The sequence below is a fragment of the Sycon ciliatum genome, chromosome 1 (assembly GCF_964019385.1).
Source record: "Sycon ciliatum chromosome 1, ocSycCili1.1, whole genome shotgun sequence".
NCBI classification, from domain to species: Eukaryota; Metazoa; Porifera; class Calcarea; order Leucosolenida; family Sycettidae; genus Sycon; species Sycon ciliatum.
This window is the reverse complement of record NC_088643.1, coordinates 62235620-62258887: the sequence shown is the minus strand read 5'-3', so window position 1 is coordinate 62258887 and position 23268 is coordinate 62235620. Positions and strand designations below refer to the sequence as shown.

Sequence of the window (23268 nt, the reverse complement as noted above, 5' to 3'; positions counted from 1 at the left end):
ATCATCCCGTGACGACCACATTGAAGTCTGAATTTGAAGTGTGAAGATGCTTCAGCAACCACATCGTACTTTTCCATTGCTTTCATTGTGCTTCTACTGTGCATGTGTGTAACTTGTGGGGTAAACATGTGATGACATTGTATGTTGGCGACACGGTCAGATGTTCATGCGTCTAACGTACACCTGCATGTTATGCATTGAAAAGGGTTTGCCACTTGCGATCCTGGGACGAGTATCAGGTCCGCTTTGTCCTGTGTGGGCTGTATCAGATTGCTGTTCACTTCTCTATCTGTTGGATATGTGACTTTCTGCAAGTTTCTGGTGTATGATGGCCACGTCCTTGCTTGTCACTTTGTATGATATTACATTCTGTATTCGCTGCTTCCATGGCATGGTCTGCAAACTGCAATCCTTGGGCAAATGTCATGTTTGCTATGTTGTGCTTTGGCCGTCAGCTTGTCTACACGCTGTAGTTGAATTATTTTTGTTTCACAACTGACTTCCTCAAGTACGGTGGCCACTGTTTTGCATGGCATTATACATGAAGAATTTCCTGTTTGTGTCGTGTGCATGTGCGTATGTGTGCGTGGCCACGTGTGTGTGCCGTGTGCATACACATGTTTGTGTATCTGTGTGCGGGGTAGCGAGGCGGGGAGGGCTGGTATGTATCAGTGTGTTATTGCAGTCGCATGGCTACATACAGTACATCGCGCGCGTGGTCATCATGTTTACCTTCGGGGTTGGGGTGGGGAGGGAACGGAAAAAGAGCTGAAATTATCCATATAAAAATCGCTCTGTGAGCGGTTCTGAAAAACCTTTACTGGTACTGCCCCGTCGTAAAAGTAAGAAATTAGAACTGGCCCATTGTCCCCCCACATGCGAACTGATCCACCTAAATCGCGAATGACGGGACCCGAACGCACCAGTAGCACGAGGTTCCTACCTGTGGATGCAGATGGGGACGTTGGTCCGGACCATAGGCCATGTACTGTACTAGCGGTAGGCTTCCCTATCAAAATAATAAATTCTACTGCTACTACTGGTGTTACCCTATGATAATTGCCGTGATCCTGTGCCCTCCCGACCTCGTGCTACTGGTGCGTTCGGGTCCCGTCATTCGCGATTTAGGTGGATCAGTTCGCATGTGGGGGGACAATGGGCCAGTTCTAATTTCTTACTTTTACGACGGGGCAGTACCAGTAAAGGTTTTTCAGAACCGCTCACAGAGCGATTTTTATATGGATAATGACATTGTGCTAGTAATTTTTTTTTCGGGGGTACGAACTAACGCCAAGTAACGGCCTCTTTTGGCAAAATAAAGCCATGTAGACGTGAAAAAAATTGAGATACTACTATACTAGTACACTATGAAAGGTAAAATAGAATTTTATTCAAGTACAATACATTGGGAAACTCCAAGAAATTCCACGTAAAACAGACGAAATTCAGTTCTCAATACTAGTAATAATTATTATTAGTTACATGTAGACCTACCATGTGTACTGTACAACGAATGATGCGTGGTGCTAATATGCTGTGCTGTGTGTAGTCATCATTATAATGGGGGCCGGGTTATAATTATACTGAGGGGGGGGGGGGGGGGGGGAGACCCCGAGGGCGGATCTTGTACCAAGTACATGACTTGTAGTCCTGCGGCCCAAATCTAAAAGACGTTGTTTTGCAAGTCCCGTTTCAGTCTCAAGCAGACAACCTGAGCTTTGCATGGGTGGAAAGACCATGTCCTAGGGATGTCGAAACGGCTTGTTGTCATGTCCAGAACTAGGGCATAAGCTGGGGAGAACCAATTTTAGGTTTCGTTACGGAAGTCGTTATTTTACGACTCCTTGATTGAAATTGGCAGCATGTGATACGATATTTTATTGAAAATTAGTGCAGTCGATGTGAATTTGTTCTTGTGTTTGGATGATTTGTAGATCATGGTTGCCCTTTGCCGAGCGTTCATTTCCTATTGATGGTGATTAGAGATGGCACAGATTGATTTGTTGTAAAATTTGACCAAAATCACCCCCAAACATGGATCTTTCGTATGAGAGGATTTCATTTATTGGGACACTATCTCGACAACACCAGTGGAAGAGAGCTAGCACGAGCGAAGCAAAGGACACCGGAAAACGGCAGAGTGATAGCGATCACAAGCTGATCTTAGCAAACGAGCGATATGGAAGATGTTGTAAATAATAGCGCAGTAGTGTATTCGTCATTTGCTGCAGAGTTGAAAAATAAAATTCAAATCAATTCATAAACTTCAATAGTGCGGTCCACCAGCCTTAGCTTTCAGACTCACTGTCCGATTCACAGTCGGACTTACAGTCCAATCCACTGTCGAAACTGCCTTCACCCTCATCATGGCATTGTGTGCATGCGCGCGCACGCACACACATACACACGTACACACACCGCACAACACATGGCATTGTGCGCGCGCGCTTGCACACACACATACACAAACCCCACACGCACGCACACACACACACCGCACAACACATGGCATTGTGTGTGCGCGTCCGCGCGCGCACACACTCACACACCACATAGCACGCTAGAGATCAGCAAGAACCTGCTGCGACCGTGGTTGAGATGGCGCTGTAGAAGACACCGCAGCCGCCACTGGTTGCCTCGCACCCGAGGTTGTAGTCAAAGCCGTACTAGCCGACACATCTGTACTGGAGGCTGATGTAGTACCCAGAGATGAAACTGATCCACTGGTGTTCACCTGACGCGGCGGAGTAACGGATCCTTTGAAGCCAAAATGAGTGGGCAACACGACATTGGCGGGGACAAGCCCAGCGGATATCGCAGCGGGCCTATCGTAACTCCTGGCAGTGAGCCTATCGTAATTCCTGGCAGTGGGCCCGTTGTAACTCCTGGCATTGGGCCCGTTCTCTTGCCGGACACTGGGGTGCGGAGTGGACGTGGATGCGGGCAGGAAATCTGCGGCGACCGGCTGGACTGGGATGGTTGGAGTCGGGCCAGGTGCGTTACTAGTATGACTGTTCGGCAATGACTGGGTATTACCGGCCATCGTACCGTTTGCAGACTACACAGACAAGTGGTTGCTCCGTGAAGAGTGCGCCTGTATACCCATGCCACTTACCATACATGTCAATTGCTGAAGGAAACACACAGTTCAAACACAAAACGCAAATGAAACACGCCAATGAAATTCGATCTTTAAACAAGTCAAGTTTGCATGTCCGCGTTATCACGGGCTATACAATTGTGTTTAGAAAACAACCAGTTTATAATTCTGTCTCTTCTTGCATAAAGTCAGCCTAGAATACTGACGTCAGCTTTGGACATTACTCTGACTTGGACCACAAGCCCTGATTTATTCTGACCTACATGTGTACAGTGTGAAGTAGCGCGAGAGCCAAGCTGGTCGTAATAATACGTGTAACAGCCACGAACGTAATTCAACCAAAGAAGACTACCACATTACATGAGCATGAACACTTGCATTCCATTTAATACATTCCTATGTTGTAGATGTCAGGCACTGTAGTGTTCACGTCTACATACACATTGTGGCATTCCTTGGCCACCCAGACATTCATGATAGTAGCGCATCGTGTTATGTTATGCATGCAGCATGTGCCGTTTCCCGAGCGCGCGTGTGAAATGAACTTAGCGGCTTTTAGTTGTTGTGCATGAGTTGAGTCTGGACTCATGATCTGGTGTGTACATGCGATCATGTGATCTTGTAGTTGAGCGTATGTGTTATTTGGATTTCCTTGGTCATGACCAAACAATAAAACATGATCAAATTATTACTACACATTCAACAATGCCAAGAACTCACCTGGTCCCCAAGTAGCTCATTATCTTCTTTTTCAGCATGAAAGTTGGATACTAAGGCGGAGTGTGATAGTCAGCCAAGCTGGTGCCGTTTGCAGTTATTGTACTTATCCGTGAGAAGCTTCATGGGCAAGGCCCTTGCAGACTTCAACTCGGACTGTATATACAGCACCAGGCTGTCAAATGTTTCGTAGGCCGACGGCTGGTCACTCCCTTTGCCACTTCGTTGCCGGTGCATAGTGGCCAGGTGGGTGAAGGCACTGTAGCATGCTCCGACATTGATAGTGGATTTCCGCTGCAACGCAATCTGGGCCATTCTGGAGCGAAAGCCAAAATTCTTGCGTTGTTCTCCAACTCTGCTAGATGCACATGTCATGAGGCACAAGTCTGCAGATGTGGATTCAATCATTGTACATCTCTCCTTGTTCTACGCTTTGCTGGTACATGGTGTCCCATCATCACATACATGTATCTCCTCCAATTCAGAATGGCTTGAAAAGTCATGGCCACGTCCAAGTGGCAGCCGACCCAGCAACGTTTTGTTAGTGTATGTACTGTAGCACTTGCGGTGGTACCATCCGCGGACGCTCTCCTCGGTGCAGTGGCTCTCGCACAAGAAGGTATAGCTCGTCCTGCCTGCATTTAGCAGCTTCAAACAAAGTTTCCCAACTCTGCAAAGTAAATCGGGTTTGCTTTTCCTGCGATGCATTGAACGCAATGGCACAAGCAAAATTCCCGCGATACAACGCCATTCCCAGGACGAGGCCTAAGAAGCTCCACGGCCTCTTCCTCCATCATGTCAAAAGGTGTCTACCATGCTGTGAGCGGTGGGCAGGAGGTACTCAAACAGCGCGAAACGCAACTACTATGCAACTACCAAACGAAAATGCAATTCTACATTTCAAAGAGTATCCTCAGTGTCGGTGTCGTCGTCATCTTCAAAAATTTGAAAAAGGCGCTCCTTTCCGTGAACTGTGCACCCCAGATGGTGCGCAGTATCGCCGGCGAGAGCGGAGAAATATTATTATTGGCTTCTCCTGAGCTTCTGCCCTTAGCTAATTAGGATGACAACAAGCGGAATCCAGGTCAAGTATACATACTTTTATTTAGGCCGTAGTGAAGAACCCGTGTAGGTTGTCTGCTTGAGACTGAAACGGAATTTTTTTTGAAGTTAGTTTGGGCCACTCGATCGAGTACGAATGAAGATGTGTACAAAAATCATCTCATCTGACCTTTCGCTTTGTTGTGCATGTGACTGACATGACAGTACTGCAGTGATATGACCAGTGACAGCTGACTGGCATTTTGAGCGTGTACATTAGTCATGGCCCAAATTTGCTCGGCCTACATCGATATTTTGCCGCACAATTTTGCCACAAAAATTTCCATATTCTGCTTGGCATTTCCTTTCTCCGTCGATATTTTGCTTTGGTTTTGCTCGAGATGAAATGAGTTTTAGGGAAAATTCAACGATAATTGCCGCTGATGACGACGATATGTTTGATTGAGCTCCTGCTGCTGCTCAACTTTCCACTGAAATGTAGCCATGAGTCTGTTTTCTACAACGTTTGTGCTTGTTTTCAACCTTGGTGACTGATTGTTTTGAGGGAGTCCCTAAAAAGCCTTGGATTTTTCGAAAAGCCCACCAAAACTCGATATTTTGCTCAAAACTTGCCGGAAACTTGCGCATCCGATATTTTGCTCAAAGAATTGGGCTATGACTAGTGTACATGTAGATCTACGTAGTCTACGTAGATCTACGGTATTCTACGTGTGTGTTTGCATTTTGCAACGTGGAGGCTCACACTGTAGAGTCTGTACTGATCTGAGTCATAATCATAGACATAATAATGACCTGGCATGGCGTCGGTTCATTTTCATTGTTTTTTTTCGGAGGCGCTAGGCAGACATCGACAGACGATCGATCTGCGATACTGACTGTACAGTCAGTGTACACAGCTAACAGGTTGTACTTGTATTGTCTTTACAACTTTAGGCCAGTTTGTGTAGATGACCTGCTTTTCTACCTTGTATTTCAAGAAGGACTAACTAACTTACCAGTTAGACGATCTGTTCGTAGCGGACAACATTTTCGATGCCATTGAATGTAGAAATAAGTAATCTGCTGCTCGTGTGAATCTGTACAAGAGTAGTGGTGGCGCAGAGCTTTAGTTGACCAAATTAATTTGCAAATTAGGTAGTTGACTCTCCTCATCATACTGTGATTGTCCTACTGGTGTTTATATTATCTTGCCACTGGCTCTAGTGAAGAGCATGGATTTGTTGCTGCCCCGTACCTGGATATGCCGCGTGTTGTTATGTCTCACCATTTTCAGCTTTGCCGGTGAGTGAAGGAAAAGTGTGTTCCGCGTGAACGGGTTTGCTCCATTTCACAATTCCATTTTGCCAAAGTATTTGCCCTCCATGACGACAAACCGAATTCTAGCACGGCTCTGTATCTTGCTTCTGGTGTACAAAGGGTTTGTGACCCCATTGAAGGTACACGTATTGGCTACTTACTGGGCCTGTAAGAGGTTCTATTAAATTTTAGTATCCTTGCCTCCTTGTACTTATGATCTCTCATGAATACGTTCCGTATCTCTTCAGGGTTCAGAATACAACCTGTGATTGTGAAGGCCTGTCCCTGTTCTAAAGCAAAGACTGCAGTAGATCTTCTTGACTACTGATATTCCTCTGTCGTAGTGCACAAGGGCTTGGTTTGTTGGGTCCTCTGATCAGGACCACACACACACACGGGGGTGTTAGTGTTTTGATTTGAGCTTCAAGTCGATCCTGGTGCGGTCTATTTATTGTATGATCGCTGCAATGTCACATGGCGGGTACAGGTCAACTCTCTATAAAATGTAATCTGGTGATCCCGGTAATACCGATAATTTAAATTACGTTCATCGCCCTTCCCCCAGAGGCGCACACACCAAGGGACATGAAAGAGGGGTGTCAAGTTTTGTCGCTTGGCAAGCACATTGTAAGTTATGTGTAGCTACTACAGTCGTGGCCAAAGAAATCCGACCAGCGAGTCAACAGTAGCGCCGCGTTTCCATTTCAATTACATCACGCATGTTCCCAAAACTAAAGTAAACAATCCATGATCACAAGTGCGGCCGGATGTTCCAGTGATCTGGCTAGTGTTGCACTGTATGCCTTACGATGCCCACACCGGAGACTACACGGGACCCCCTTCTCACTAGCGAGTGGAGGATATAGATTGCCTTGCTCTCTTTCTCTCTCTCCCTCTCTCTCTCTCTCTCTCTCTCTCTCTCTCTCTCTCTCTCTCTCTCTCTCTCTCTCTCTCTCTCTCTCTCTCTCTCTCCATCTATCTCTCTCGCAATCATCCACCCAAATTCTGTATAGCCAGCACAATCAACTCACTCTTGCAAACTGGCAGAGGATGCGACCACGTCTTGTTCTCTCTCTCTCTCTCTCTCTCTCTCTCTCTCTCTCTCTCTCTCTCTCTCTCTCTCTCTCTCTCTCTCTCTCTCTCTCTCTCTCTCTCTCTCTCTCTCTCTCTCTCTCTCTCTCTCTCTCTCTCTCTCTCTCTCTCTCTCTCTCTCTCTCTCTCTCTCTCTCTCTCTCTCTCTCTCTCTCTCTCTCTCTCTCTCTCTCTCTCTCTCTCTCTCTCTCTCTCTCTCTCTCTCTCTCTCTCCTCTCTCTCTCTCTCTCTCTCTCTCTCTCTCTCTCTCTCTCTCTCTCTCTCTCTCTCTCTCTCTCTCTCTCTCTCTCTCTCTCTCTCTCTCTCTGCCCTACCCATAACTAAGCTCACCATCTTGCCCATATAATTGCAGCCCATTGAATTTATGATACACTTACCCGCAATCAGTCTTACCCGCAATCAGTCCCTCCAATTTACCACACATTACACCCTCAGATTTCTAGTGACCAAATTTTCTATTTTCTCCGGTATATCAAGAGTTGACCTGTGCTAGCATGCAATCACATAGTTCATGCAGCATGTACCATCATGACTGTGTGCTTGGTCTGCTCTATTCCGGGCTTGATTTTCAGCCTGGCGAGTTCAGATACTTTGAACGGAAGAATCCTGAGCCGCTGTGTGCCTTATCAAGTTGCAATGCATTCAGAACGGATTGCGGGAATGAGTTTTGGATTCGGTACACGAGCCACAGCACTGAATTCGTTTCTGTGCATCCCTTTGAGCGTTAGAAGTCCCTGGCTCTTGCTGAAGTATAGTGTGCTTGTTTTCCCCTCTCTTCTGTGCCTTTCTTTGGCTATGCAGGGTCGTCTACACCCGTACTACAAGGCGGATCACCCGCTCTCCACGACTCTGATGATGCACGGCCTGGAGTTCAGGACCCACCACCGCAGCCCCCGTTGATTGGCAGCAAGCAAAGCACCAGCGGGGCTACTGACAACGACGGGCCGGAGCCTACTAATGTAGAAAGAGATGCAAGACCAGTTCACATGAATATGGCAAGTGAGAATGACCATCGCGACACCGTGTCAGTGGAAAACCTCTCTCAAGTTGGGCAGGGCGTTGTTGCAGAGGATGGCCTTGGGAATAAGTTTAACCAAGGACCAGAGGAGCTAACTTCTGATGAGGAGGATTCTCCTCGTGTTGAGAAGACGACTTCTTCAGAGAGACCTAGCAGTGGAGAAAACAAGACAGCTGTGCGACAGGCCATTTCTCACACAACCACAAGATTGGGAGGAAAACCTACTGTAGCACCAGCGGCAACAACGGCAGCGGGAGCAGTGGCAGCACCCACGGCTGCGAAAGAGTTGCACCTCCTGGCAGCTGGACTGAAGCAGGGTAAACTCTCGCCGTCTCCAGCAGCTATCGTACCTAGCCCTAATCCTGCTTCTGCTGTTGTGAATGGAAAGCGTGCGGGCAATAGTGCTCCCCACGAAGAGAAATCTTCTTCTTCCTCGGTTACTGATAATGTCAGTTCAGCGCCTGTACCTAGGATGAACGGTAGCCAGTACACACCACCTCTTAGCGAAAATGCCCCTGGCCAACGCCCAAGTCAACCGGAAACTCGCCGTCTCAACTCCGAAGAACAGCCTGACGAATATTCCCGGAAGCCCTTCAACCGTCGTCCTGCTACTTCCGGAGGTTCTCGTCTTGCACCTGGCTATGGTGGCGGCAGCCAAGGGCAAGGTTTCCAGAACAGTCGTGACGGGGCTGGTTACAACTTGCCCCAGCGTCCTTACCAACAAGAACGTCGCGGACAGCCCCAGGGTGCTGCTTATGGACGAAATGACGCTCAGTCATTCCGTGACGGCCGTCCTAGCTATTCAAACCGTGACTACGGGAAACGGCGCGGAAACTTGGGGAATGGAAGTTATCGTACTACTCAGCAGCTTAGAGGCAACGTGGATCCCGCTTATGACGCTGAAAGATATGTCTATACTCCGGATCAAGGCAGCAGAGCTCGCCAGCCAGGCTTTCCGAGAGATGGTACCCGTAGATATCCTGCTGGCCAGAACAATCCTCTGAAGACTGGAGATACTAGTAGATATCCCGTTGACCAGGCGAATCTTCGCCCGAGGACTGGAGATAGCCAAAGAAATCCCTTAGGCCAGAACTATCCTCCTCAATGGACTGGAGATAGCCAAAGAAATCCCATTGGCCAGAACTATCCTCCTCAAAGGACTGGAGATAGCCAAAGATATCCCATTGGCCAGAACTATCCTCCTCAAAGGACTGGAGATAGCCAAAGATATCCCATTGGCCAGAACTATCCTCCTCAAAGGATTGGAGATAGCCAAAGATATCCCATTGGCCAGAACTATCCAGATACTAGTAGTAGAAATCCAGTTGTCGCAGACGACCAACGTCGTCCTTTCAACCCACCTGCTAATGTCGGACCGAAGAATGGCCAACAGGACTCTTTGGATCATTCAGAGGACAGAGGGCCTGTTCCTTCTTTACTGAACACACAGGTGAAGACAGATCGCACTCTCGCTGGTAACTCACACGAACAGCAGCAGCTGCAGCAAGACCAGCAGAATCCAAGCACAGTCCAATCTTTGTCAACTACACCTGTACAGCAGAAACTGAGCAGCAACACAAATGTCACCAGGAATGCCGGCGGCCAACCCAGTGACAACTTGCCACGGCCATCAACACCACCACCGTCACCTGCGCTGTTGAAGACAGTAGCAGCAGCAACAACAGCCCAACCAGCGGAAACCAGCTCGCCACGACCAAGCACTGCGCCGGCCACGACAATGCAGCAAAGTCCAGTGTTGACATCAGCTAACAAAGATCTTCCTCTGGATTTGAGTACCACTGCAGAGATACCAGCGACGACACAGCAGAGGCCTGGTGACAGTGATAGCAGTTCTGTGTTGCAGCTACCAAAGGTTGATGCCGTATTACCAAAATCGTCCCAGGACAAGCCATTCGTGGAAAGGCCACCAGCGAACGTGCCACCCATGGTCCCCCACAGTGCTGACGTTGGCGACAAGAAACCTTCTGTTGTTTTTGGAAAGACTAGACCAGGAGGAGAAGAACCTGCGAAATCAACGGGGTATTCAACCCACTTTGTCATGTTCTTCCTGGCCGTCTGCGTTATTTCTGTCCTGGTGTACGCAGCAAGAAACAACAAGAACAAGGTATGTGTAGTAGCATGCGTACGCGTGCACCTCGCATGCGTACGCATGTGTGTAGTGTGTGTCCTCATATGCGCACACCTGTTGCTTTGTGATGTTTTGGAATCTGTACACAACGGGATACTGCCTGAAAAACAGCTACAAGTAGAAAGAAAATGTTGCACATTATTCACGGGGCTGGTTTGGCCATTCTTCAGTTTGGGTGTTTTTAAAGTTGGCTTCTTTGCCATGATCTGAGCGTGTCACTAGGGGTGCGTTTGGTTGGTACGATCTAGAACAGGATCGAACAGCTGGTGCACACGGAGCAGCCTCACGCCAACCAAACGGCACTCCAGAAACAGAGCATATTTTTGTGAAAAATATGCCAAACTTGGTGCATTCTTCAAAATGTGTATGGGTCACCATGGTCACTGTGTACGGTACGACGAGTCCAACCCAAAAGCGTATGCACGTGATCATTTGGGACCAAAATCGATGTTCCCGCCAGGTTTCACTGTGAAAAAGTGAAACTGCTCGGTCTGCTCCGGCCTTGAGGCCGGAGCAAGCAGAACATGTTCTGGCGACCCAGAACGGGTGCAGTCTCAACCAAACGCGCTGTTCTGGTGAATCCTGTTCTAGTTCGTACCAACCAAACGCGCCCCAAGAGTCCATGTTAGCGTAGTATATACTATTTTCTCAGCAAACAACAACTTCGTGACTGCGATTGACCCTGTCAGCTCCGATGAATTGAGCTCTGAGGATCGCGCGATGGCCCAAATAGCGCCAATTTCTTTGCGCAGCTGTGTACACACTTAGTTTATGCACTCATTGTCTTGAAGTGTTTTTGTTCAACGGAACCGAGTTTCTCGACCACAGTAACACGGCCAAGTTGCATTGCAACGGAGTGTACATGACCAAAAATTCCACGGTTACGTTTCAAACTCTGACCACGTCTATGGACGTCGAGTCGCATGGACGCAAAACGTGTTTCGTACAGATTTTGAAACCGGGCCTGAATTCCATTCAACATGCATCACCATTGGGTGGAAATTTTTAGCTACCCAGGCAAGGGAAAAACCTGGTCATTGTGAAGAAGAACAAATCAGCTATCTGTCAGTGTTGGAGGTTTGAGCTTTTGAGATTTGAGCTTCTGTCCCGGCCTTGTATGAAATAACAGTGATCACGCCCTTTAAAAACTCACTCAATTTCGAAATACGAACAATATTTTCCAAACGGCGAGAAGATCGAAACCGCGACACTTCTCTTCTGCGTTTTTAATCGCATTGCAAGCATGACCACCACGTTTTGTGCGTCATGCCGTTGCATGGACGCGAGCCTCTTGTCGCAATGTGAGCGTGCCGCCACCCTAAGTGTTTGTTTCATGTTTGTTCCCTGGCTTGTGCTCATTGCTTGCCAGGTGTTGGCTTTTGTAATGGACGGTTCACGCCGCAGTCGCCGCGGTGCTGGCGGTCGCTATGAGCGTGTGCCGAAGGGAGACGCAGAGTCGGCGCCATCCCTCGACAGTGCCAAGAGTGCATCGTACGTGTATTAATGCAGCTGCTGCTGGCACTGCTTCTACTACATGTACGTGCAGTGCAGTTGTCCCGTGACTTTCTGACGCTGCTATGCTGTTTGAAACAGCATTGCTGCAAAACCATGATGACCTCGAGAAGGGCAGCAACTGTAGGCGTGGTGGCAACATTATTTTATTGGCTGGACCAACATCACCATCGGCGCTTTCAAGTTGTGCCATGCTGCGGACACCTGCTGCAGAACAATATCATGAGAGAGAGAGAGAGGGAGAGACCATGTGCGTGTGTGTGTGTGTGTGTACTCGTGCACACTGGCATGCATGCATAAGGGTGGTGCGTGAGTAACTTTATAGAGTACATGTAGATGTAGTTAGATAGGCACTGGATTGTTGCTATGCTGGTTTGCTTTAGTAGCAATAACATCTCCTTGCGTACAATGCAACACACACACACACACTTTAGATTTGCCCATGCTTTGCCCCTCGTTGAGTTTTCTGTCACCGCCGCTGTTTTTATGCTGCCGCTGGCATGGCTTACTTATTTCAGATGCCGCCGATACATAGCTCTTGTGCTCTGCACTGCAGTACGCACACACACATACACATGCATGGTTGCTGTGTGCGTACTGCGTCAGGCGAGACATTCCTGCGAATGACCTCTATCACCCCCCCCCCCCCCCCCCCCTGCTACTTGAACTCTTGTGCGTGCTTGCATGCGTGTGTAATAGTGACGTAAGAATTGGCCGTGGAGAGGTATTGCTGCTTTTGCTGTTGTCCTGCAGTGGCACGAGGGTCCTTGCTATGCTGCTTTTGTTGAGTGTGCACATCTACATGTGTGTGTGTGTGTGCGTGCATGCGTGTGTGTGTGTGTGTTAGCAGAATAGGTCATGTTTCACTTTATCTAAAGGACGGCTTTGCCAGCACGGCAGCAGTATGGTATCATCATGGATTTATCCTAGGCACTCGCAGTACTCCCAGTCTTCATGACAGACCTGTGACACCCGGGCCGGAGTTATGTTTGACTGCGTCCGTATCGCACAGTACAACTTCAGAATTAAACATCGCGAATATTCTTTTCTTTTAAAAACTGTACGAGTGCATCTGCACGGTGTTGTTGAAAATGCCTGTATCAGAATGCCGGTGAAATAAGCCTGGACCAGGCAGTTGTATAGGTTGCCTACACCACTCTCTGGCCTGGACTCCGCCAGTTCCGGCACCCAGAACAAGCTGAGAAAAACGACTGCATTGTAACTTTGCAGATTTAATGCATTCAAATAGTTCAGGTGTGGTGGATACCAGGGAGTCGTATTTTATTAGACATCACGACATTAAGTGTTTGCCAATATGAACCAAGAACTTGGGCATGCAAGGAGCTCCGCTGTGTGCAAAGAGCCGCGATCATGTGTTTCTTGGATCCACGCAATCCATACTATAGTTGGTCATCAGGGAGCCCTAAACGTCTGTGTATGTGTAGGGCTCCCTGGCCATTGTGTATGTGTACGGCTCCCTGGCCATTGACCTCTTTCACAGAACTAAAATCATGTCACTTGTGTTATTAAAATTAATGTATAATCATTCAAATTCCCTTCTGGTGCATGTTTGCGTCATGCGTGCATGCGCGCGTGCGTGTGTGTTTGTGTAGCAAAGTCCTGAGGCAGATTGAAAAGATTTCTTTACAAACATGGCCGTGGGTGGCGGATCCAGACCGGGAATTAGCCACCAAGGCAGTCAAAGAAAGGTTGAGCCACAGGAAAATCTGAGAACAGAAAGTGATTGTCACCACGTGCAGGCTATTACACGCCACCCACCACAGTTCACCTCCACACAAGCACACACACGCACACACGGTGGAAGGACATTGCGACGCTGGCGACGGGGAGGATAGAACTTCAACTATCGGTGATCTCATTTCTGCGGCATTGCTAAGCTAACTACTTGTGGGAAAGTCATGATTTGATTTGTCAGCTCCTAGTCCGGATGTAATAACTTGTTATAGCGGATATCAATAGGAGAATGGTGCAGGTAGTACTCCAGCATGTGCTCCAGCAGCACACACACATTACTCATTAGTAAACTAATTGTAGAGAGCGGATGACGGCAGCATAAAATGATAAATGGTTTTTTGGGATGAAAGCGGCATTAATTTAATAAAAAAAAGAGCAATTGAGCTGGGAATAAGAACTCCCATTACTTTTATCAGACCATGCATGAGAATAACTTACATGCGGTAAGTTAACCTTGGCATCACGGCATCACGGTGAGTGTCAGCTGTATCAGCTTCTAGTGTCAGCTGCTAGTGCCAGCTTCTAAGTTCTAGTGTCAACTAACGTTACTTCTAGTGTCAGCTGTGGCCATGACAGTGGCAAGTACCGTAGTGGCTCACTGAGGCAGCACGGCATGTGTGCATGCAGTGCACGTATCAACCAACCAACTACCGTAGTGGCTCACTGAGGCAGCACGGCATGTGTGCATGCAGTGCACGTATCAACCGTGCACAACTTCACCAATCAATATCTAGTGCATGCATGGCTCAAGTTCACATCGGCATTGGTCCTGTGTAAGTGCAGTACTGTAGTGTGCTGTGCTGTGCTGGATGATTACGTCACTACTGCCATCAAGACTGGTACGTGATTACGTCACTACTGCCATCAAGACTGGTACGTGATGGGTTATGCACGCATGTGCAGCCAACATGCGCATGCCGTTTCACCAAGACTGGCAAGAATGAAGATGAAGACGTGATGGGTACACACACACACATCACCATCCAGGCTGGCCAGTTTACACATTGTACACGTCGTGAATGCACATTGTATGCATCGTGAATACACACGGTATGCCCCACGTGTGGGTACACACGCGGCACACATGCCCGCTGTATTGATGCACACATGGCAGCCTGCATCACATCCAGCACACATGCCCGCTGTATTGATGCACACATGGCAGCCTGCATCACTGATCCAGCCTGAAAGACTAAGAGCACCGTGACCGCACACCAGGCATGGCCGGGTCCTTTCACACAGTTTCTCACCGACAGAGGCAGAGGCTCAAGTGAACACAGTCAGCGAGATTAGATTCTCTTTGGATGTGAGTGGCGGCCGCAGGTCCTCGTCCACCAAGAACTGGTGCGGGAATAGCACCAAGTTGCCTCTGATCGTGCGTAGCATGTCTACAGCTTTCTGTGGGTCAGTGTCCTTCAACCCAGGTGTATCCTATAGTGGTTCAAGAAAACGGAAAAGAAAAGAAAGGTGAGCATTTCTAAATGGCGAGGATCTACTGAGAACCGATAGTGTCAGCATGAGGGGGAGGGGAGGGGGGGGGGGGGGGCACACTACCTAGTTGCAACCTCTCCACCACCGTAGTGCGCCAGTCACGAGTCGGTGCTGAAGTCTGCTCATGTTGTGAACTGAGAACGTTGTGAGGTGTGTGTGTGTGCGTGTGTGTGCGTGTGTGTGTGCGTGCTCGTGTGTGTGTGTGTGTGTGCGCGCGAGCGCGTGTATGTGTGTGCGTGCATGACATCCCGTTGCACAATGCAAACAAGGCCAGTAGTGTCATCACGCAATCACGGCTAGCCTAGAACCTACTTTCTAGCCTAGAAACTAGAAAGTAGGTATTGGAAGCATTTTTACGTATTTTTGTATTCCCAGCTAAGTAAGACCACTGAAGTGCCCCTTCCCTCAAGAGGGCACCTTGATTTTAATGATTTACTGATCTTGCGAAATGAAAGCTGTATGGTCGAATGCAACGATGGTCATGTGGTGTAAGAACTGAGTGCACAGTCATGTACTGGGCTCAAACATGGGGCCACACCATCTCACTATCCTTGCGTAGAGCTTGCTACCGGTCAAAAGAAGGTGATAAGTACGGGTTGCCTGCATAACATGCAATGCGTGTGTGTACATTGTAAGTGTGGTATGACTCATAGTATTCAGCTAGGATTTGGTCATCCGCACCACCTGCACAACACAAGACCATGCTGGGATCCAGATGGCGGGGAGCTCTCACGGTGCCTCGTGCTGCTGCACTGCTAGCAATCCCCATCTAACGTTGCTGAAGTTACTCACTCTGTTCTGCTGGAGCTGGTTCAGCCTGCGGACGCAGTCATTCGGAATGCAGTTGAACACCTGTGTGGCGTGGCAAGCAGGGTGGGGGGAAGGAAGCACATTCCGACATGCGTATGTCAAGCATCTGTCCATCACCTACATACAATGCTTGAGTAGTGCAATCACATACACTGTACACTATAATACCGTGTAGGAACGGCATTATCATCATTGCGGCATGGCACTCCAGGAACAACACCTTCACAGACATCCGCAGTTGACACTTGCACACAAAAAGCAGGGACCTCAATGAATGGAAACACATGCTGCACACACCTATAAACACATGCTGCACACACCTATAAACACCTTTAAAGGTTACTGTACGCAAATACAGTGAAACCTGTCTAAGACGACCGCTCAAGGGACCTTCAAAACGTGGTCTTTGTAACCAGGTGGTCTCCTTATCCAGGGTCATTTGACTGGAAATAGCATCCCTTGGTCCTGGCTCCAGTGGTCTTCTGGGACAGGTGGTCGCCTTATCCGAGTGGTCGCCTTGACAGGTTTTACTGTAGGCATCCTCAGTTGATATTCGGTTGCTTTGGTCGGAAGTCGCGAACTCGTGGCACAGCGCTACACTTGCACTAGTGCGTCACGCTGCACAGTGCATACTGTAGCGCCCATTTTGAAAATCTGTCCGCGCCCATTAGAAAAGCCGGCCATGAAATCATACTCGCATAACCTTTATACAGCATACGAATACGAGTAGTTTACCACTGGCCTATGCCAATGAAACTTGAGAGGGATTCAAAACACTCCCCGGCCCAGGCCTTGTTTTCTTGTACAGGAAAGGTGCACGGCGAGCATTCTTGCAGCTTTCATTTCCCACGCAGGCCGAGCGAACACTCATAGCACTTCATGGGAGTGTTTCCAATTGCACAAAAAAAAACATCCTTCCAGAGACAAACTTGAAGTTGCCAGGGACACAAAACAGACAACAGCGATAAGAAGGCATAGGACCACTGACCAGATCAAGAATTTTAGTGTTGGCCGCAGCACGACTTAGCCACACATTCTACAGGAGACAAAACAAAGGATCAAAACACCAATAACTAATTCGGAACGTCTTCACATTACTTGCTGGTGATGATATCGTTCAGTTCATCATGCTAACATTTCTAGTGTCCGATCAATTCAACGACTACCCTGTTGGTGTATACACAGCTCCCCTTACCTTCCCCCCCCCCCCCTCACTGCTCCCCTTACACCCCCCCCCCCCTCACTGCTCCCCTTACACCCTCCCCTCACTGCTCCCCTTACACCCCCCCCCCCCCCTCACTGCTCCCCTTACACCCCCCCCCCCCCTCACTGCTCCCCTTACACCCTCCCCTCACTGCTCCCCTTACACCCCCCCCCCTCACTGCTCCCCTTACACCCCCCCCCCTCACTGCTCCCCTTACACCCTCCCCCTCACTGCTCCCCTTACACCCCCCCTCACTGCTCCCCCCTCACTGCTCCCCTTACACCCCCCCCCCCCCCTCACTGCTCCCCTTACACCCCCCCCCCCCCCTCACTGCTCCCCTTACACCCCCCCCCCTCACTGCTCCCCTTACACCCCCTCACTGCTCCCCTCACCCCCACCCCCCTCACTGCTCCCCTTACACAAGGAAAAGAATGACCGTACAGTGCCCAGTGAAACAACAACCGTGATAGTTTTACAGACAAGTAGAGTGAAAATTACCTGTACATGCTCCTTACCTTGAAGAAATGGTCACTGTTCGGATCAAAGCATTCCTGGTGCGCACATCCCAAATGCTCCCTGAACAAAGGAAATAATGGATGAGAGAGAGAGAGAGAGAGAGAGAAAAGAGAAAGAGAAAGAAAGAGAGAGAGAGAGAGAGAGAGAGAGAGAGAGAGAGAGAGAGAGAGAGAGGGAGAGAGAGGAGAACTCAGGATATACAAATAGGAGGCAGGACAACACCATACATACACGCAAACCTGGTTTCAGCCATCGTCCTTGCGACCGGCCCATTGCGGTCTTCGAGCACAGCCTGCGTTCTCCGAAGCCAGGGTAACCCCTGCCCGTTCGACACATTCTGCACCGAATACAACTGGTCATGCGGAGCGGGTGGTGGCTAAGATCAGTACGTAGCAGCTCGCCCAAATCAAAACGTGTAGGCAATTACTTGGTACTATCTTCCAGACTGACATGGCACCATTCTGGATGTGCCGAGTAGCTACCGCCACACCCACACCGCGAAATGAAGTCACCAATAGGCTAGGCAAGCTTACGTGAACAGTGACATCCTGAGACTGTGAGCAAATCGACCGACGTCATACGGTTTCCCATTCATACAGCCTGGTATCTGACAGGCAAGGTCAAACACAGCACAAGCAGAAACAACAGTCGAGAAGCTACAGGAACTTACTTCCGGTGCTCGATGCACTGTAATATCATCACAAATAATTACTTCAGCTCGTCATGCCAGTCGTGCGCCACATCAAAGAGAAGGAAAAAGGAAAAGGAAAGGTCACACTGCCAGCACTCACCATATGCGTGTCACGCACAACTGCTGCAAGCTCTGTGTCTCTGTCGCCAGTCATGCTTCGATCATTGATGTTAGCTGCAGCCGGGCAAGCAAACATGTACATGCTCCGGTTGACGGATGATTCTATTTCGTTCAATGAGCAATATTCAGTATTATTTACACTGCCGCAGTACACTTATAACCGGCATCATATTCTATTTGTCTCCTACAGAAAAACAACTAAGAGAACAGATGGGCAGGGCAGGTAAGGCAGGGCAGGGCAGGGAGGGCAGCAGGCAAACATACCTGATCCCATGATGACAACTCGATCATCCACAATCATCAGTTTGCTATGGATGTAGATCATTTCAGTGACCTGAAAGAACACCAGCAACAAAACATGCAAAATACACACATACTCATAAGTGTACTATGCCAGTTGTGCTGAAATTGAATCCCGGATGACCATGCTCAAGAAGAAGACGATCAAACATTAGCCAAGGATACAGTACAATTGGCGAAAGACCTTTTTGTTAGGACAACTTCTGGTGGTCATGCTTAGAATCCGTTGCACAGTTAGAATACATGAATACATATTGAGGTCAAGTCGACATGACTCACCAGCTTCTGTTGTATCTTGCCGTGCGCTCGCAGTCCACAGAACGAGACGTACCGCAGTGGTTCCATAACTGTGCAGCAAGCAGGCAACATACACACACTACTAGTAACCCGTCCTGACACACACACTTTCAGCTAACCGGTATGTTGCATATGACAGAACACACTGAAATAGCCTGCACAGCAAAGGCTACACTTACCAGTGTACAGACTGCCCCCCCCCCCCCACCCACCCACCCACCACCAGCAGATACATACTTGGAGGCAAAATGTCAAACTCCAGTTTTGCATTCTGTTTGCTAGAACAGTAATGTTTGGGTCATAACGCGTCTGGGCAATTTCGGCTCTTTTCCTGTGAAAAAAAAAACAGGGCCTTGGGAAAATACGGGTTTCTTTTGCTAATTCAAGTGCCGGGAAGTTCGACAACTCAAGGCCATAGTAGAAAAAAGCATTGCGTTTCAATTCCTTACTGCCAAGCGCTCTTAAGCGGCCGAACAATGAGCTAGGTCCACGGTAGATGGATGACTGGATATAGTGAAGGATAGCTTTCTTGGCAACGCCGCCTGCATCCAGTTCACCTGGTGCAGAGGAAACAACAACAACGCAGAGTCATAATGTTTCTATCCACCAATCGGCTATTCACGGCTGGATCACAGCAGGTAGGGTGGGCTACAGGTAAAGACAGAATGATGTTGAGACATACTGAATACCCCACACTATTCAATTATGCCTAATGTATGTTAGCCCCATCCCTCACACAAACAAGTCAACAAAGAGGCATCTTTGGATTGAGGAGTGCTGGTTTCGAAACAACTGGTTTGAAGCTCAAAGTAGAGCTGGTGTTAGCTCAGAGCAGAGCTGCAGTTAGCTCATAGCAGAGCTGCTGTTAGCTCATAGCAGAGCTGGTGTTAGCTCAAAGTAGAGCTGCGGTTAGCTCAAAGTAGAGCTGCTGTTAGCTCAAAGTAGAGCTGCGGTTAGCTCAAAGTAGAGCTGCGGTTAGCTCAAAGTAGAGCTGCTGTTAGCTCAAAGTAGAGCTGCGATTAGCTCAAAGTAGAGCTGCTGTTAGCTCAAAGTAGAGCTGCTGGTAGCTCAAGTTAGGGCTGCTGTTAGCTCAAAGTAGAGCTGCGGTTAGCTCAAAGTAGAGCTGCTGTTAGCTCAAAGTAGAGCTGCGGTTAGCTCAAAGTAGAGCTGCTGTTAGGTCAAAGTAGAGCTGCTCTTAGCTCAAAGTAGAGCTGCGGTTAGCTCAAAGTAGAGCTGCTGTTAGCTCAAAGTTGAGCTGCTGTTAGCTCAAAGTAGAGCTGCAATGCTAAATGGATGTAATATGGCGCAAGTCAGAGCCACAGCAAATAGCTACATAACACCAGTTGTGAGAGTGGACCCGATTAGTGGGTACGATAATTATAATGATGGTGTGAATAAGTTGGATAGGGAGGGATGGCGGGAAAAGAAACACTGCTGAAGCACGATCCGTTGTCTGGAAGAGCACAACAGGGCAAGCAAGATTTCTTTTCAGCAAAATGGGCTGGTGCCATTTGTGATTACGCAGCAAAACAAAGCGCATGATGTCAGTCTTGAATGCAGTACAAAGCAATGCAGTGCAGTGTGTGCGCTAGTTCGGATTGTTGCTAACAAGTACTGGCACAGCTAGTACACCATTAGCGATGGTTGTTTGAAAACACATTAGTTGGCATCATACGTCATCAAAGTGTTTCAAGATGAACCTGTGGTTATATACCAGGGCCGCCGGAACCGGTCCGGTTCTATCACCGGACCATTAAAAAAAACCCAAAAAACCCCAAACAAAAACACTCTGGCTCACCCCCTGGGATTCGTCTAAAACCGGGGAGGAAAACTTCTGGGTACATACATTGTACATGTACATGTATTATCGATCATGCATACATGTACATAATTATGTACATGCACCCATACGTATATACTCCCATAGTAGGCCATACATTGTACATTGATATCCATGCAAAATTATTCCCCGTAGTGGGTTCTGAAAACTTGTGAAAGGGCCAAATTCTGCTATTTTCGACCGGATTTGTCAAAAAATTCCCGGGGGAGATCCATCGGACCCCCCTCGAACCGGACCAACTTCGCCCACCTTCCGGCGGGCCTGTATACGGTTACGATTTGTTCCTTTGGAGGATAAGAGAATTGGCTATGCAGTCCGTATCGGCGGAACATATCGATATTGTGAATAGCATGCATGTCTAGGACATGTACCTGGGAATCCAGGAAGCAGTGGCAGAATGACGTAACAGTGGAACATGCTGTGTGACCTAGACGTGTGCACAAGTACAGAAACACGTACATGTATACACACTGTGAGGGTTGCACTGTGACAGGCACAGTCAGTACTATACACAGTTGCAGTCCACCACCACCACCACCACCACCACCACCACCACCACCATCAGCAGCAGCAGCAGCAGCCTGAGTGGTGGTGACGACAACGCGAACAGCAACAGCAGAAGCAGAAGCAGAAGGAGGAGCAGCACAATGGGCCAAACATACACTGACCGCACACTACTCACTACACACTACATTATACCACAACACATTAGAACCCAGCACTGCACTAGTAGGCTGTGACGCCGGTAGATCTCAGTTCAGTAAGGCACCTCATTTCGCATGGTAAGGACGGCAGTCTCACGCAGACAAACAAAAAGGACCTTGGTGAATTAGAGCTCCTCCAAAGGTTAATTAACTAAGCATTTACTCCTCAGACATAGTGGCACTGACACGCACGACGTTTGTCCCCAGCTTCCATGGTCCATGCACAGGTGCATATGTAGTTCTGAACATCGCCTATGCCTGTGCACCTACTGTAGCCTGCAAGGGCTTTAGCATGTTCCCAGCAGGGAGACATACAAGATACGACTTCAGGCACGCGACGGCAGTCGGGTTTGCTGTACATGGGCCGGGTGATAGTCATCTCGTCCATTGCCTCTGACTCTTACTTACTCGTGGGCACGCGCAATTCGCTCAGCTAGCGTCTCCACAATGGGATTGAAGATCTGCGGGCTGCTGTCCAGCTGCGAGCTGATGAAGAACTGGTTCTACAGGTACACAACAGACATACAAACATGTTGCTGTGTCAGAGCATTCTCACTGTAGTGAAAGCAATGGAAATTGTCAGTGCAATAAAAAAAAAACATTTTAAATCGCCCACTTTCGGACACAAACCTCTCATTTTTTCACAGGTGCTACCTTTCACATGTACTTTTGGTCGCTGCAGGCAGATCAGCAATGGGGTTTGATACAAAGTGTGGGTCGCTGGTCTTACAAGCATGCAGCTGCTTAAACCAGCGCACTTTATTATACAGACTCGTCCGTGAACAACTTGATACTCGAAACAGTCCCTGCAGGCATGCAGGTACTCACTGACACCATGCATGCTTTACTGTACTCTCTCTCAGCTAATAGCTCTCTATTCCTCACATTATCCCTCCCCATACATGTACATGTACATGCACACACACACACACACAAACGCCACACCCACATATGAACGCACACGCATGCACGCAGCACATGCACAGAATTCTTGCTAAACAGGCAAACTGCCCAGTAGAACACCTACCTCAATGTAGATAAACTGCTCCGCATTCTGAATGCTGGCACAGTAGGCACGCAGTATGGAGCTCTCTTGTGGCACACCACACGACCAGTCGCTAGCACTGCGTACAATCTACACCAACATACAACACAGCAACACAGCAGCACAGCAACACAGCAGCCTCAATGACCCACAATGCACATGTATACATCATGTCACAGATAGTTTGCTGAACCTGGCTGTGCCTGCTATCCAGCCCAAACCAGGTGTGTCCCAACCCGTCAACAGCCACGACCTGAAGCAGCTGCTAGTTCAGAAAGTTTCGCTATGAGTAAACAGTGCAAGTCAGGCATGCCTACTTTGCAGTCACAGCCTCCGGTCCTCACAAACCGCGACACATGCAGATCCGACCCAGCCAGATCGTATGGAGGATATACTGATTATGGTGTCACGTATGGACTATAGAGTGGCACCACCGGTACTGCTTTATCAGCCATATAAAATTACTGGTATACTGTGTTCACTCGCCATACAGGCATACCAGTAAAGTGGTTTTCCACGCCATGCAAACATACACGTACTGGTATACGG

At 48.5% G+C, this 23268-nt stretch overlaps 2 protein-coding genes across 3 annotated transcripts in view; one reads left to right on the top strand and one right to left on the bottom strand.

Annotated features, from left to right (window-relative positions):
- The first annotated feature begins 5744 nt into the window (after positions 1–5744).
- On the top strand, positions 5745–13007 carry LOC135804760 (serine/arginine repetitive matrix protein 2-like). Its single transcript, XM_065318715.1, has 3 exons — positions 5745–6160; positions 8069–10410; positions 11804–13007. Exons 1-3 carry the CDS (start codon positions 6091–6093, stop codon positions 11936–11938), a joined length of 2547 nt encoding a protein of 848 aa, XP_065174787.1. The 5' UTR covers positions 5745–6090; the 3' UTR covers positions 11939–13007.
- A 781-nt stretch (positions 13008–13788) lies between these two features.
- Positions 13789–23268, bottom strand: part of LOC135804759 (phospholipase D2-like) — a 34672-nt gene continuing 25192 nt past the window's right edge. For both annotated transcript variants that reach the window (XM_065318713.1, XM_065318714.1), the window contains 12 exons: positions 22702–22809; positions 22083–22177; positions 21342–21397; positions 19580–19687; positions 19113–19180; positions 18798–18867; positions 18514–18587; positions 18256–18329; positions 17722–17782; positions 16991–17038; positions 15985–16044; positions 13789–15132 (listed from right to left, as the gene is read on the bottom strand). In XM_065318713.1, coding sequence (XP_065174785.1) covers positions 14968–15132; positions 15985–16044; positions 16991–17038; positions 17722–17782; positions 18256–18329; positions 18514–18587; positions 18798–18867; positions 19113–19180; positions 19580–19687; positions 21342–21397; positions 22083–22177; positions 22702–22809 — 987 coding nt within the window. In that variant the 3' untranslated portion in view covers positions 13789–14967. The remainder of the gene's footprint in view (positions 15133–15984; positions 16045–16990; positions 17039–17721; positions 17783–18255; positions 18330–18513; positions 18588–18797; positions 18868–19112; positions 19181–19579; positions 19688–21341; positions 21398–22082; positions 22178–22701; positions 22810–23268) is intronic.